This window comes from Oreochromis niloticus, linkage group LG1 (assembly GCF_001858045.2).
Source record: "Oreochromis niloticus isolate F11D_XX linkage group LG1, O_niloticus_UMD_NMBU, whole genome shotgun sequence".
Taxonomy (NCBI): Eukaryota; Metazoa; Chordata; class Actinopteri; order Cichliformes; family Cichlidae; genus Oreochromis; species Oreochromis niloticus.
The window spans coordinates 29,264,898-29,281,452 of record NC_031965.2 but is presented as its reverse complement, the minus strand read 5'-3'; the positions used below and the strand labels follow the sequence as shown (position 1 = coordinate 29,281,452).

The 16,555-nt window shown below is 39.0% G+C and overlaps 1 protein-coding gene across 3 annotated transcripts in view; it reads right to left on the bottom strand.

The window, feature by feature from the left end:
* Positions 1–1,183: 1,183 nt before the first annotated feature.
* Positions 1,184–16,555, bottom strand: part of insyn1 (inhibitory synaptic factor 1) — a 56,427-nt gene continuing 41,055 nt past the window's right edge. For 2 of the 3 annotated variants that reach the window (XR_003220164.1, XR_003220165.1), the window contains exon 3: positions 14,540–14,888. Coding sequence is in view for 1 of the 3 variants with exons in the window: in XM_025907369.1 (XP_025763154.1) it covers positions 14,071–14,654; positions 14,699–14,888 (774 nt within the window). In the remaining 2 variants the exon portion in view is untranslated. Of the gene's footprint in view, positions 14,889–16,555 lie in introns of all 3 variants that reach the window. The other variant, XM_025907369.1, reaches the window with a different exon arrangement.

Genomic DNA, 16,555 nt, shown 5'->3' with positions numbered 1-16,555 from the left:
AAATTTTGGTCAGTGTTGTTTCCCAGAATAGCTACATATTTTGCATGCAAAGTTTAGTGGCTGTAATCTGCTTTGTATGAGGAAAGATATTATGCACTCGGTGGCATAGCTGAGTTAGATTTTGATCTAGTTCTCCATTGTTATTGATTCAGTTTTTGTTTGTATGAAAATGAGCTGTAGCTGGATGCACCTTAAATTTCTTGTTCAGGAGTATGTCTTCAACATAAGTTATACCTATATATAGTATACAGTTTAATATTTGCTTGACCGATAATTCAGTGTGGAGTGAATTACCAGTTAAACAGCGCTTCTATTCCATCCTGTGCATATTAAGACAGCATAAAATTGATCTGGTACAGGTGTTGATTAAACTCTCCGCACTCTCCTAGAGTATTTAAAAGTAGAATGGGAGGCAGAGCCTTCAGTTTTCAGGCCCCTCTTCTGTGGAACCAGCTTCCAGTTTGGATTCGGGAGACAGACACTATCTCTACTTTCAAGATTAGGCTTAAAACTTTCCTTTTTGCTAAAGCATATAGTTAGGGCTGGACCAGGTGACCCTGAATCCTCCCTTAGTTATGCTGCAATAGACGTAGGCTGCCAGGGATTCCCATGATGCATTGAGTTTTTCTTTTCCAGTCACCTTTCTCACTCACTATGTGTTAATAGACCTCTCTGCATCGAATCATATCTGTTATTAACCTCTGTCTCTCTTCCACAGCATGTCTTTCATCCTGTTTTCCTTCTCTCACCCCAACCGGTCGCAGCAGATGGCCGCCCCTCCCCGAGCCTGGTTCTGCCGGAGGTTTTTTCCTGTTAAAAGGGAGTTTTTCCTTCCCACTGTCGCCAAAGTGCTTGCTCATAGGGGGTCATATGATTGTTGGGTTTTTCTCTGTACCTATGAAGCGCCTTGAGGCAATTGAATTGAATTGAATTGAACAAGAGCAAAACTCATTTGATAGCTGTTTGCTATTTGGAAATTTTCAGCTATCAATGAAACAGTATAATAAGGTCCATAAGTATTTGGACATTTACAGACTGTACGTCACCACAATGACTTTTAAATGTAGTTGATGTACCAAATACTGCTGTTTGATCAAATATTGATTGTTTAAAATTCAGTGTGGTCGTGTACAACCAAATTTCCCCTTGTGGGACAATTAAAGGATTATTCTATTCTATTCTATTCTATTCTACAGAGGCAACATTACAATTCAGACTAGAACTTTTGTCTTAATGGAAGACTTTTCTTATGCTCATTTGCTGAACTGTAGTATTGGGGGTAGAAACCTTTGACAGTTATTACTGCATAACAGACTATTTAGTTAATTAAGCTTATAGTTGAAACTGATTAGCTAAGAAGCTGTATTGAAGTGATTTATTATAGTGCAATGCAGGTATTCAACTGTGAATGGTATGGACAAGATAACAGGACTCATGAAACAGGAAAAAAAGACCTCTGACCCGGTTTTGGAGTATATTTGGGTTAATGTAAAAACGATTTGTTAGCACCAGCATTTGCATATCATATCTGGCCAGGCCACTTGTGCCCTATCTCTTGCAGTAAGAAGTGTAGTAGTTCCTTCAGTAGTCTGAGGATGCTTATTATGTCAGGATTTGTGCTACAAAAGTTGCTATACTCAGCAGGAGTTGCATAATAACAACACGTTTTCAGATCAGGAGACTCTGTAAATCAGATTCTTCAATTAATGTTAAACCACCTTGGATCAAGCTTGAAAACAAATTAGGCTTTACTAGCCAGGGGATCATCAATAAGGCTCTACCTTGTTCATCTATAGCAAAGAGTGAACATACGTGAACTAATATGAGCTGAGCAGTGCATAAAACCAATCAGTATCTTAGCTTTTACGTTTTCCTTTACTCTTATTTTTTGCTGCTATATACCCTGGTGAAATGTCGTTTAGATATGAATGTATGAAAATATAGATAGTGCTGAAACCTACAGAGCACCCACTACTAGCGTATGCGAAAAGGTATTCATAATTTGTAAATTTTCCTTGGGAATAAGATGTTGATACAGCTAGCTTTTTATAGCTCTGTGCAAGGTGGTAAATTCAGTCTGGAGACAGCAGAGATAAGTCTGTCAGCTGCAAGATTTACATTTTACATGCTCTTAATGTCCTGGTTTGACTGCAAGGATGCCAGAAACTCTTGCCAGATTGCCAAACACCAGGCCAGCAAAGGGCCCACACAGCTATTTTACAGCTGGCTTTCTAGGCTTTATAGTCCATGGTGATGCACTGAGGACACAAGCAAAAGAGAACATTGATTGGCCAGCTGGACAAGGCCAAGATGCCATAACTTCAAACTTCCGACTGATTGCTTTTTATCCAAGTTGCATTACAAGCCTATTGCTTCCTTAGGATCAATTTTAATAGAAAAGCAGTAGATCTTTGTTTATGATGCAGCTTGGCAGATCACCACTTGTGCTACATCACTTATTCCGTTTTATTTAACATTTCTTTTAAATGTTTAAAATTTAATTTATTTAATAATTTCAAATTAGTATCTATAATTACGGCCAGATGTATTTTCAACATAATTCATTTTTTATTGATTTTGACTTTGTACATTAGCAATCATACAATCAGGTTTGATTGAAAGATTTGCATTAACTGCTTTGGAATTAGAGCCATTTAACAAGGCTCAAAAATAATAGGACATTTGACTGACAAGCAATTTTATGGGCAGGTGAATCATATTCTATTATAATTCAGAGTTCATTCTAAGTTTTGAACTTGCACATGGTAGCTGTTGACTGGAATTCTGAATATGACATCCAAAAAAGATGCTAATGCAAGTTGATCGCAAGTGGTTGTCACTGGTCTAAAATTAAAATGAAACCTATCAGCAAAAACATTAGGATTGGCTAAATCAGTTAAGAGACGGAATGCACTGGTCAGCTTATTAACAACAACATACCCGAAAGAGCACAGGAGACAGCTAAAATGGATTGCAGAATTCTGCCCTTGGTCAAGAAAAATCCTTCTCAAAATCTAGTCAAGACAAAAAAAACTGTCAAGAAGATACGAGTTTCATTGTCACAGTCTGCAATCAAGAGAAGCCTTCATTTATGTAAGTGCAAAGGGTTAACAAGTTGCAAACCACTGGTTAGACTCAAGAACAGGAAGGGCAGATTAGACTTTGCTAAGAGGGGATCTTTGTACAGATGAAACCAAGATCAACTTGTACCCAAATGATGGGGATAGAAAAGTATGAAGAAACAGAAAGGGTTAGAGTTTGGAACAGTCCGTGATCTGAAGTACAACCTCATAACAGAAAACCCCATCATTAAACATGGGGGAGGCAATGTTATGGCATGTATTGCTGGAACCGGCTCAGTGGTGTTTATTGATGATGTAAGTTACTGATAGAAGTAGCAGGATGAACTGGAATTCTGAATATGACATCCAAAAAACATGCTAATGCAAATGATCGCAAGTAGTTATCATTGGTCTCAAATTAAAATGAAACTTATCAGAGCTATAGCAAAATCATTAGGACTGGCTAAATCAGCAATCTGATGATGTGACTTGTTGATAGAAGTAGCCCGATGAATGCTAAGACCTATCCAATTTTACAGCTCAAGAAATGTTGGGTATTTTTACTGTTTTGTGTGTTTTATTCACCTTTGTAATCTAACAGTAACTATTTTTTTTGTCCAGTAAATATAACAATAATTGCATGGTAATATAAGAGTAGCAATGAGCTTTAATGAGTTATGACTGTAAAATATGGCAGGCCAACAAAATAATTGGCTGAGCCTGGTAGAAAAAAAAAAAATTCTATGTGCTTAATTATGGACTAAACTTACAGGAAAGCACAGAAGTTGTAATTAATTTTGTTTATTCCTTCAGTTTCCTTCTAGCACCTTATTTAATAAAATCCCTCAGCTATTAATCTTTTGACATACCTCTGAGCTACTTTGTGCACTCATGGTGGCTCACTGACAAACCAAGCCTGACATTTGACTAATTGCAGTCATTTCAGAGTGATCACTGCTATAATGTATTGGAAATGCACAGCAGCGTAACACAACATGCAGGCACTTCTCTCCGTCTGGTGACCCACTTTATAGTTTGAGTAAAGGGGAAGCTGTTAAAATGCTAAAAGATTCTTCTCATTAAGTACAGTTGTAATTATTGCAATCAGAGCCTTTTTACAAGGTCCACTCTCATTTTTGCAAACAGAAGGCAGGAATCAGTCTATGGTACATGGTCTTGTAGCACAGCTGAACTCTAGCTTTCTCCCCCTCCCTTCTGCTCCACAATGGAACTGCAAAAGAATGACTCTTACCTGTCCTTGCCACCTTTAAAATATCTGCGTTTTTGATGAAGACCTCAGTTAGAGCCTCCTGGGCTAGAGTGGAGAGCTCATTACAGCCAGAGGAGCGCAGGATAGCGGAGAGAATGAACAGAGGGACGTAATTGTGTGTGTGTGTTAGTGTGAGAGAGAGGGGGAGAGAGTATAGGGTGTGGACTGTGGAGAAAGTACTAAATATGAGAGACTGGGAAAGCCCTTTGTAAGGTGAAATAAGGGGCACTTGGGGACTTGTCGTATACATTGCACCTGTCTTATCATCATTTAACTCTTATTTGTTGGTCTTGCTGTGCTAAACTGTCAGCAATTCCCTGCCTTCTTGGCCTTTACCTGTAAGATCTCATGGAAATGCTGACAGACTGCCAAACCAGAGCTGTCTAGAAAAGACTGCTGCTGCTTTTACTTGACTTCCATGCGCTGTCAGAATTAGATCTATATGCACAGACCTGCACTTAGGTAGTATTTCAGACTGATACTCAATTAACAATGGATTTCTCTAAATTATTCTTTCCCTCCCGTAGTTTAGTAGGAACTTGGTAATATCTGTTTTGTGTTCATGGGGTTCCGTGCAACATGCATCTCCCATTCCCGCAGTCTGTCAGTAATGTTTCCTGTAATTGTGTATTTTTCTGGACCAATTCAATTGTCTCTTGATGTATTCCTCGCTCAGCTGAGCATGTCATTACACACATCATTTGTGTGCAATTTAATGCAGTATGCAACAAGGTTATATTTCTATGGTGGTTCAATTTGAGGACTCATAGTTTTTCAGCTACAATCATTTCTCTCTGTCTTTTTTTTTTTCAACTGGCTTTCAAAAATTGCCTCGGCAATGATTCTGCACTCCTCTGCCTTGCTCGGTCATGCCACATTTTAAATTCACATTGGGAGATATTCCAATTATCACTCAGGTAATGTGATGAAAATGGTAACTTTCTGTCTTTAGCCTGGGTGTGCTGATCAATTATTGTCAAGTGCATTACATAATGAAATTATATCCATCTGTTTGGTATTTGTCTTTCACCAGATGGAGCAGTTGTAGCAATGATCATTTTTCGTTAGCTTTTGACTCTATGCAGTAACATGAGAACTAAATACACCCTTTAAGCTTCTATAGGAATTAGGAGGTTAAGTAGCTGCCAGATACTGTTAATTAAATGCACTTGATTTAGTCTTTAATAACTGGTATGACCGCCTTTATAAAAACAATTTAATTGTCTGGAATATTCAGGTGTGTATTAGATCAATGCCAAAATCTTCCCACAAGTGGACGTGTCAGCAAATTCACGCAGTTGAAGTACAAGTAGAAAAAGACTGAACAGGTATAGGTTGTTTCGAAGGGTTAGTGGGGGAAAAGCCTTTTCTCTAAAAAGATAACTTCAGTTTTCAAAGTTGCATTTGAACAAACCACAAAACTTTAGGAACAACGGGCCTCCTTTACTAACGGTGGGTATGCACAAGTGTGCAAGTGTTTCACAGAAAAATTAGTTTTTAAATATTTTTGCATAATTATACTTAATTTTGCTTTTTGATCATCATTTACAGTTTTGCAAAGCATCATAAGCCACAAAATGCTCAGAATTACAATAAAAAATGCACGTAAGGAAAACAAAATACTAAACGGAAAGGTGTAGGCTTTAACCTCCCTCGGTCCATTTTTTCCCGCTTATCTGGGACCAGGTTGTGAGGGCAGCAGCATAAGCCCAGAAGCCCAAATGACCCTCTCCCCAGCAACTTCCTGAAGCTTATCTGGTGGAACATCAAACACTTCTCTTTAATGCTAAGCTCTCTCTTTACCATCTCTTTATCTTGCTTGACTAGTGTGCAGTGTTTGCATTGCAGCCCCAGTCAGTCAGTTTAAACATATTCTGTTATTCCATATCTCATATCATTGTATCTTACATGTAAAAATGACTGTCATTGCTAGATGTTGTTATCTATGGTATAATTTTTTGGCTTCATCCCATGGATGCTTGAGAATCTGGATTTTTATTTCATTTTTCTTTTTTTTTTTTTTATTGCATGGAGTTTCTCATGTGGAGCTAACAGAGATAACAGACTGCATGACCCTTGTCCTTTACCTATATTCTTCTTTTTCTTTTAGTCTGTTAGTGTTTTTCATATCATCTTTGATTCAGTTTTTTAAAACTTGAGATTGAGTCTCTAAGGGGAAATGATATTCAGCACTCCTGTTATTTTAGCCTGAAAGTTTCTATTTATTAATTTTGTTTTGTTTCCATTCCTGTGGAGATACTTTGGAAACTTGTGCCTCTTCTGGCTTCCTCCTTGGACCTCAGACAATATTATTCAATTTTCTACCGTCAGACTGTCTCCTTATTACTTGCCTTAGATGTGCAGTCTTCTTTCTTACAACATCATCACCAGTTTCTCAGCTTTACCAGGAGGTATGCATTTCCTTATATAGAGAAATTGGGGCAGGACAGCATGCGGATAGTTAGCAAATTGTATGGAAATTCCACATGCTATTGGTTCCAACAATTCAGATTTGCTAACATATGCATGGTGGTGAGAACAAAATAGACTGGTATACACTTTTCTCATTTTCTCAAACCATTTTCTGTGCAGGGTAAAAACGTTTCCACGCAGATATTAGTAAATGAGGCTCAATGTCCTGTGGACGGGCAAGAGATGTTTGGCTGCAACTCTCTTTCAAAAACCAAACCACAACAGATCGGCAAACATGCCTCATTTCAACTGTCAGTAGGTGGAGGGGAGATGATGTTTTGGGCTTGTTTTTCAGCCACAGGGCCTTGGGCGCCTTGCAATCAGTATTCTAGAATGAAACATGAGACCATCTGTCCCACAACTTCAACTTAGTCAAATTGGATCGTGCAACAGGAAGATGAGCACAGCACAAAATCTACAACAGAATGGCTGAAAAAAGAAGAGAATCAAGGTGTTGCAGTGGCCCATCAAAAGTCCAGACCTCAACCAAATTGAAATGCCGTGGTGGGATCTAAAGGGAGCGGTACATACTGTAAACAAATGCCCACAAACCTCAGTTAACTGAAGCAATGTTGTAACTGCATCCTGTAAAAATGACTGTTGAATTAGACACTTAATTTTACTTTTTTTCCCATATCACAGATGATAAAAGGACAGTTTGCCACCTTGCCAAAGTAAGAGTGATAGTGACAAAAAGTCACTTGATTTGAGTTTGTTTCTAGGGTGCACATTAATATAGTGTTTCCTACCCATAATCTAGTACAAACTCTAGAATTTATTGGGTATCTTTACTTGATCAAGGCCATATAGTTATCTTCTCTTTGACGTATCATAGAATAATAATTGGGCTCCTTTGACCTTCCATTGTTTTTTATTACATATATATCATCCTGATAAATCATAATGGCATGGTGTATGCAAAAGTGACTCTCATTAACTTTAATTAAAGTGTGCCAAGTCATCTGAAGGCACTGTTTCATCCCAAGAATCACCCAAATCCTCCCTCATGGCCACAGGCCCTGTCCTTCATCACCTGTGAAGGTGTATCTTATCTATTACTCCTGAATGGCTGCTCATTAATCATTCCCTGATTCCAATCAGATGGTACTTGATGGTTAACATGGCCTTGTTCGGCCATCCTTCAGATGGTGGTATTGGTTTTTGGTTGACCATGGCACTATAGATCCTGCAGCCTAATACTACTGGTATTTCTGTGTGCATAAGAGCAGCATTCCCCTATATATGTAGAAAAACTGAGCCATGTAACAATGTGCAAACTGTCCAGTACAGTAGATAACATTGCTCCGCTGCTGCTCACCCTGGTTCATCAGGAGTGTTGTGTTCTTAGCCTGACTTTGATTTCCAAGTGTTTTAAATATTGGTTGGAGACCATAATCCTCTACTCATTGACAAAAAAACTTTGTACTAGTTTGACCAGAAACTGAGATGCAAAATTATCATCCCATCTTTTTGTCAGTCACTAGAAGATGCTTGATGTGACTAAAATCCACAATTGCCACAAATAGAAAATGGTGTGTGCAATGGAAGGAGATTGCAGGTAAAGAAAAAAAAGAGGGAGATACAATAGAAATAGTTTGCTCTTGTAGTGGCAGGATATCAATGGCACAAAGATGAAACAAATCAACCTTAGGTAGCCCCGGCTGTTAGCCAATCCATAGTAATCAGTGAGACTGCATTGAGCTCTCCGCTTCATGGACCCTTACCAATCAGCAGAGAAAACACAGATCTGTCATCTGTTTTCCTGTGCTCACTGATGGAGACAAAGGCCAGTGAGAATAAAGTGTGGTAATTATAAATGAAGGGTGTGTAAGGAAACTGTGGCCCATGTATATTTCTACCATAATGACCTTTTAAAGTCTTTTTTTCCTCACATTATTTGTCAGTCATTCAACAGTGTCCCGCTGGCTATCATTAGAAAATTGATCAGGGATTTGAACTAATGCATGCCCACTGCTAATGTCAAAATACAGATGGCATGACTCACTTTGCAGCCTTCTGAAGGAGATTTTGTTTAATCTTGTCTTATGGACTAGTCTGGCCAAATGACTTCCAGAGGGATGTGCTGTGTCTATTTGTATTGATCCCCATTAATTGCTATGACAGGGAAATATAAAATTGTATGTTAGGTGTAATTTAGAAAATACCATGCATCTCCTCAGAGAGTGTGTAGACATAAAGGCAGTGAAGATACAGACAGGAGACACACATGCACGCAGACATACACAAACACACATCATCTGTTTTTGTGTCTGGTGGCATCATAAAATGAACTTCCTGGTAGGCAGATGATTTGGCATCAGTGTGCTCAGGTTTTCATAACCTTTGGATGCCTCCCACCCTTGTCCTACAGAGAACCGAGGACAAAGCTCTGTCCTATTAGAGATGAATAATGAGCCTGTTGGCAAAAGAGACGTTGCTAATGTTTTGCTCAAAAATCTAAAATCTGTCCCCAATGATAATGTATTCTATGCCTGTGCCAAACAGGTCTATATTTGAAAAAGTGATTTCATTGCAGATATGACTTATAAAACCTGTAGAGTGGAAAAGAAGAAAAATTCTTTTCGCATTGTAATATCTGGCAGGTGTATAGGCATCAAAATAAGGGCTTAGTTTGTTTTCCTGTAATTGATGTCTTGCCTGTGTGGTGGCATAGCTTTGTTTGTTTATGCTAATGGCTGTGATGACCTGTTGGTCCACAGTCTAGCAGGAAAATGGCAGCCACTGCTTTGGGGAGTGAGCCATTGATCTGTCTTCAGCTCCTCTGTCTTCACAGGTATTTAGGATTAACTGAGCCAGAGCAAGACAAAGGAAAACATTAATAACACCAAAACAAATGAATGTAACTCAAAAATTATTCTTATTATATGTACGTATGCAACATAAGCCTTAAGGTAATTAAAGCTTCCACCAAGCTGTAATTCTACCAACTAGTGCACTATGCAGTAAATGTTACAAAGGGGCACAGAAACAGAGAAGCTTTTATGGATGTTAGTAATCTCTGTCATTAATAATATATTAACTCATATATAAAACAGTTGTGGTGTTGTGTAAAATGTTAAAAATAGAATGCAAACAACTATAAATCAATTAAAACCCTACATTTAATTGAAACTAGTACAGAGCTTGCAGTGCTTGTCTTTTTTTAAGATATGCTGATTTTGAATATGATGCCAGCGATCTTAAAAGATGGGACATTTTCAGTTATATGACTTACTGTAAAATTAGAGGACTGAGGAGACCAGTGCTTGATTTCTGTTTGGACCTTCTGTTATCTGATTTTGTTGAATATTGTGCCATATGTTTTCATTTGGTGGCAGGTCTGGTCTGCAGGCAGGCAGGCCACTTTAGCAGCCAGACTCCTCACTACAGAATGTGCTTTGACATTGCCGTGCTAAAACAAATGAGGCCTTCCCTGAAGGTGATGATTTCTGGTCCCTTCAAAGACTGTGTGTTACCCATACCATGTGCACTAACACTTTCTCATACCTTTGTGGAGTCTAGCTTATGAATTGTGCACAGATTACAAGCTAGACAGTCCCTGTCCTCTTATTTTGAAGTAAGCTGTATTTGTCAAAGAATTTTCTAATTCTATTTGTAAAGCATTCTCTTTCAAAAAAGTCAATCTTAAAAGTATTAGGGCCTCCATCTATTGGCCCAATCTATATTTTTTTTTCTTTGTATGGAAAGGTTTTAACCCTTTGATATGTATGCAGCAACAAGCTGTGTTTAATGACAATGGCTTTTGAAAGTAACTGAGCTCATTATATTCTTCCCACTGCAGACAAATCTGTCAAAAGATCAGTCAGTATTTACGTTTTTGCTTGCCCATTAAATGCAGATCTCTCCATAGTCTGTCCGCCCATCCATCCTTCCATTCATCCGTTTTGAAGGTGGCAACCTAAGTACAGATATCTAGACCTTCTTCTCAGAGACACACGTTCTCTAGCCCTCTGCGTGTTCTCCAACCAGATCAAATAAAGTTGCTCCAGTGTGTTGTTGATCTTCCTGGGGTCTTCTCTTAGTGAAAACAGCAGAGATTTTTGGAATTGGATTTTCCCGTGCAACTGCTACTAGTAGGAAATCTGTCTCTGAGACTGAGCCCAAACAGTCTTCAGAGGAAGGTTATTAATGTCATTTGTATCTACATTTTTATGCTTACAGTCACTGCCCACAGCTTGTGGCAACTTCACCTTCATGCTTATAGTATAGTATAACAGTATAGTATAGTCCACATCACTTCAGATGGTCCACTAGTCAATCCTTTTCCAGCTCCACTCTCCTACCAGTCTTAAACAAGACAACAAAACACTCCAGGTTCCCCACTCCAGCTTTCTCCAGCTGTGAACCATTGGCTAAGACTTGGCAGTGCTTACTCCCAATCACACAACATCACACCTGGCTATAAATTTGGCTTCATGAGCTGAAGGTCAAAGAAGAATAAACCCAGCTTGACCACATTATCCACAAAGAGCAACGCTGTGATCCCGACCCCCAAACTGGAGGCATTCCACACCTTCCACCCCTTGGCTGCACTGAGAAATTCTTTTCATAATTCTGTCTGTAAAAGCTATGAACATAATCCATAAAAGTTATGAACAGAATCAATGAAAAAGGGCACCTCTGGCAGAGTACAGTGGCAACCGGACCGACTTACTTCTAGCAATAGAAACCTATGATTGTGCAGGAAGAGAACAGCTTGTAAGCAATGCCCTGAAGCACAGGACACCCTGAGGGACATGATCAAATGCCCTCGCCAAGTCCTAAAAGCTCATGTAGACTGTTTGAGCAGTCTATGTGTGATTCAGCTAAGAGCTGGATCATTGTTCCCTGGCCAATCTGAAGCACAGCTAATAGGTAGACTCTTCTTTTCTAGTACCCTGGAATAGACCTTGGCAGGAAGAAAGGGACATTATCTCCCTGAAGTTAAAACACGCACCCCTTTTTTGAAACTGTCTTGAACTCCACACAGTGTTGCAGCAGCATGTGAACCAGGACAACCCTAAAACATTCAGAGCCTTGAGAAACTTATGGTAAATGTCATCCACCCAAGGGGATTTTTAACTACCTGAGGGATTTCACCCTGTAATGGGTGAATTGGCATTATTGCTTAATCCTTTAATAATATTATGTTCCTTAAATGATCAAATCCTAATTTGAACTGATATATGCCCCTTTTACTGAGATCTTTGTAATTTGCAGTTTTATGTTAAGAGATGGCTTAAATTATTTAACTGTTTTCTCATGAATTCTTTGACAGAGTGAAACAGTAAAAGATCACACATACACCTTCCCATTTCACTTTTTCTAAATTAGTTGTGAGGTGTTCTAGTTTTTTTTTTTTTTAAAAAAACCTTATCTGGGTCAAAGACCAGAAAGAAGCATGTGCCATGGCAAGTTGTCATTATTCCTGCAACATTATTGGGGCGAATTTTTGAAATGGGGGTTTTGCAGTGACCAGCTGTACAATAAGTCTTTACCCCTTGACAGCCTGCTAGGAGTAACGCTCGTAGCTCTTTTCTGAACCGAGTAGTTTTTCTCATATTTCAGGCCTGCCTTAGGAGTAAGTGGTTAGGGTGATCTCTCCTTTTGCAGCTACCCTTGCAAGAACCTGGAAACTATTCTAATGGTGGCCAAACCACATCTTTACTGTATATTGAGGTGTCAAAACTCATCATTAAAGGTATATTTTTATGTGGGAAAGAGATAAAAGAGGAGCACTTGATGCTTTTTTAAGCAGTGTACCCGTAACACCAACTTGGGAATGTGGAATAATTCTTTATAAAGTCAATCTTTTAGGGTAATCCTTTGAATACAAAGCTTATTTACTTCATATTTTTTGCAATATTTCATGTTTTGTTTTGTTTTTTTATTAAGTGGAATAAGAGAGTGTATGGTAGAATAGTATACTGCAAGCAGAGTCTTCCTACCGTGAAAGGTTATGGTCATCAGAGGCAAAAAGGTCAGCTTCATGGGAGACAAAGAGGGTTTTCCTGTAAAGACTGCAACATTTAACTTTTTCTTTTGAAACTCCAAGTCAGGGACCATACTCACAAAGCTGTTCCCCAGGGTAGATTATTGCTTTGTAGAAGAAAATCTTTGAACGTTAACGGTCTCTCTTTTTTCACCATCAACTCTCACTCTTGGACGCACAGTTTTTGAAATGTCAGTTCTTTAGGGCAACAGTTCTAATTTTTGTTTCGCTTAGTGTAAGTAAATAGATCTGACTGTGAGTTTTTGTTCAGAGATCCCAGGAGAGTGGCATGCATGCTCAGCAGAGAGACCTCTCACTGCAACCTCCCTCTAACATATTGATCAGGAATGCTTATTGGCGTCAGCCCTGTGAATAAAATGCTGCTCTACTGAGTTCAGTTCCCCACTGGGCAACTGAATGAAGAGACAAAAACCTTTAGCACTTTTTTGTGGACTGCTATTCAGCTCAAATCCTAAGCCTAATGACGTCACCGGTAGAAAGAGAAAAACTGAAAATGGCACCTCTGTAAACTGCACCTTCTGAAATGACAATGTATATATCTGTTTTTCTTTTCTTTCCCCCCCCCCTTTCTGTCAGTTTTATGTTATGTGTTGCAGCTTCTCCAGCAGACCGAGAAGAGCTCCAAATTTGGTGTTTATAAAATCAAGGGCAGATAAATAGTGTTGTTCTCCGGCTCTTCACTCAGAATCATTTGTTGACATCAGTGAGAAGAAGAGGCTTGACATGTGCATCTAGATACATATCCCCGCTGGAAGCAACCATCCCATTAACATTTAAAATCCTGGAACATGAAAAAAGACAGTGTTTATACAGATTCAGAGTACAGATTGAGCAACCTTCTGTATCCACATTATAGCAATTTTTAAGTTATACTGTGGTGTGAGGAGTAGAAAATAAACTTTTCATATTTTTATTCTTGTGATTTTGAGCACTTAAATGTTCTGGTAAAAATGATTGTTTTTTTTAAATCTCTGAAATCATTTGAAATAATCCAACATGGTGAGTCCACTCAGTATGTTTTAAAATTAGAACCTTTTGGTCTGCCTCTAACTTTTCACCCTTTTGATCTGTTTGACTTCAATTCATCGTGTTTTCCCTGAGCCTCAGAATGACTTTATGTAGTCAAGTGATTTCCCATATATCATTTATTTATTTAGTAATTAATTTATTTGTGTATTAATCTATGAGCTATGTATTTAATATTAAATAATGCACAGTCCTTCATGAGATTTTACGATAAACTTCGGGCTTTCTCAGTGGTCCTTTGTTTTCTGTTTGGTTGGAATATAGGGCAGTACAGTTTGGGTGCTCTTGTCAGAGACAGTTTGTGTGCTGCTATTTCGTAACAGTTTTTTGCGGCAGCCGGGGTTTAAGAGACCTTTCCTGGGTAGTGTGTGAGCTCCTGTCGTCCCCTTCACAGGTGAGGAGACATAAGAAGGGTCCAGACAGTTATGGAGGAGTGAGTGCTCAGAGGAAGAACGTTTGGGGGCAACTGAGCTGGCCAGGAGGCTGGGCTCAGTATCGCTATCTGGTGTAGCACAGCCACTCTTATCCTCTTGTAACTCCTCTTGCTCCTCCTCTTCATCATCGTCACAGCACAATGCATGGTACAGAATTTTGTCACTGAAGCGGACTCTTTCTCTTGTGCCAGAGGTACGGGAAGTCTTGTGGCTGTGCGTGGAGCTGCTGGCCTCCTCGCTCGATGAATCTGGAGTAATAATGCGTGGCCCATTGGGGATGGGCAGCCCGCCATTCATCTGAGAGTAGACAGACGCAGTGGTGGGGGTGGGGTGGGGGTTTGTGTTTGGGTGAGGTTGGTCCCACGACCCAGCTCCTGCTGCGGATCTCCTGGTTGCCCGCTAGATCTGCGAGCGGCTGCACCAGCAGCCTCCAGATAACTGCAGAACTCCCAGCTGTCAGAAAGGACATCTGCATTGAGGAAGTCCAATCGGAAGGCCTCTCCCAAGCCCCGCTCACTGCTGGACGTGCTGCTGGCTGTGGCCACGGTCCAGTCATCTGGCTCCAGGTCAAAGTCAAAGTCAGACGTTAGTTTATCGATTTGACCCACCACCTGTGAAAGAGAATAAACAGTTTTAGGTAAAAGACAGAATGGGAAGAAAGATTATTTTGATCCAGATATCATTTTTTTTAGCCTTAACAGTCACAAAGATCCAATCATAAATCTCTGAACAATGGTTCATATATTTAAGAATTGCTACTAAATTCTTTATGTTCTGCCAAGATTTCCAGAGAATGAATCAATAGCCAACTGTAGTGACTTTATCATTAACTCGAGGTCATGAGGTAAAACTTCTCTAAAGCTAATAGATTAGTTGCAGCAATATTTGGTGCAATTATGTCTCTCTTAGATTGAATTGCATTTACTTTCCCAACTCCTGTTGTGCAATCAAGAATAAGTTCTACTTCTTGTTAGTTTACGACCAAATGCTTACAAAAGATTCAACTTGACCTTTATTCTATGTTTAGTCCTATAGTAAGTAGCATAAGATGCATTTTACCTCCAATATGTCATCGTTATCATTTAACTCCAAAGGCCTCTGTGTCCAAAGGTAAGCTTAGGCAGGCACAATAATTAGGATAAAAGCTAAAAGTTATATTTCTGAACAAAGGCGTAATAATGTATATTAAGCTTTATATACATAGAAAAAGTGCATGTATCACCTGCTCTGTTTTGGCTGGACTTTTATATGCTTAACATAATTAGAACACACAGCACGTGCACTTTTGCCATTTTTGCATATTTATGTCATAAATGCATATTGAAAAAGACATATTTTTGCACTTGTAGAAAAAATGCAAAGAGGGATAATGGTCTTACTTTTTGCAGACACAGTACATGAATAGACCGACTCCAATTATATGAAATCTCTAGATGTTTCGCATGCCCCTGAATTGCCCCCCACTGGGAAGTTTAACAAAAGCCAACATTTACTCAGAGTTTGCCTTTACAGCTTGCCATTACACTCCTTTCATCCATAAATCTATAATTGTTCGTTCATAGTTTGGAAATTGTTTTTATTTCCACCAAGGTTTTCCTTAGACAGGTGTTGAAAATTTGCTTCATGCTATATTAAGACAAAATTAAACAATCCTTTGGAATGAGCCTGTAGCATGAAAGAGACTTGAGACAGAAAAGGCAACAGACATGCACCAAAGAATCCTCTAAGACCAAGCTGTGTATCCTAAATCCAGTAGCTGATTCATTTTAAAATGAGCTAAACCTTCTTAGACCTATAGCTTTACAGTATGAACCCCTAATCCAGTGCTTTTGATGCCTGCACTTTGATGTTAATTGTAGTGCTATTGTAATGCCCATGTCAAACAAAATAAACTCAAATGTTCACCTGCTGCACAGAAATGTACCACAAAAGCATTTCATTTATTGTTACCTCAAAATTAACCTCAATGCCTTTGTCATCAGCAGCAGTGTTGAGTGTTTGATGAATAGAAAGCACTTCAGTGGAAATCATGCTGGTTTGCTGACAGCACCTAAAATCCGAGCCCTCTATACTTGACATTTTAGCACCTTTAATCAGCATGTTCTGCTCTCAACAACAATCTATTGTGAAATGAAAACACTCAGCATTCATGTAGCTTGTAAATGATACATTTCCCCAAACTATTCAGCAATTAAGCACAGTGTTTTGAACTCAGAAAACTTTTTTTTTTAGAATGTGTACGCCTCGATTTGCCCTGTAATTGCTGCCGAACAGCAGA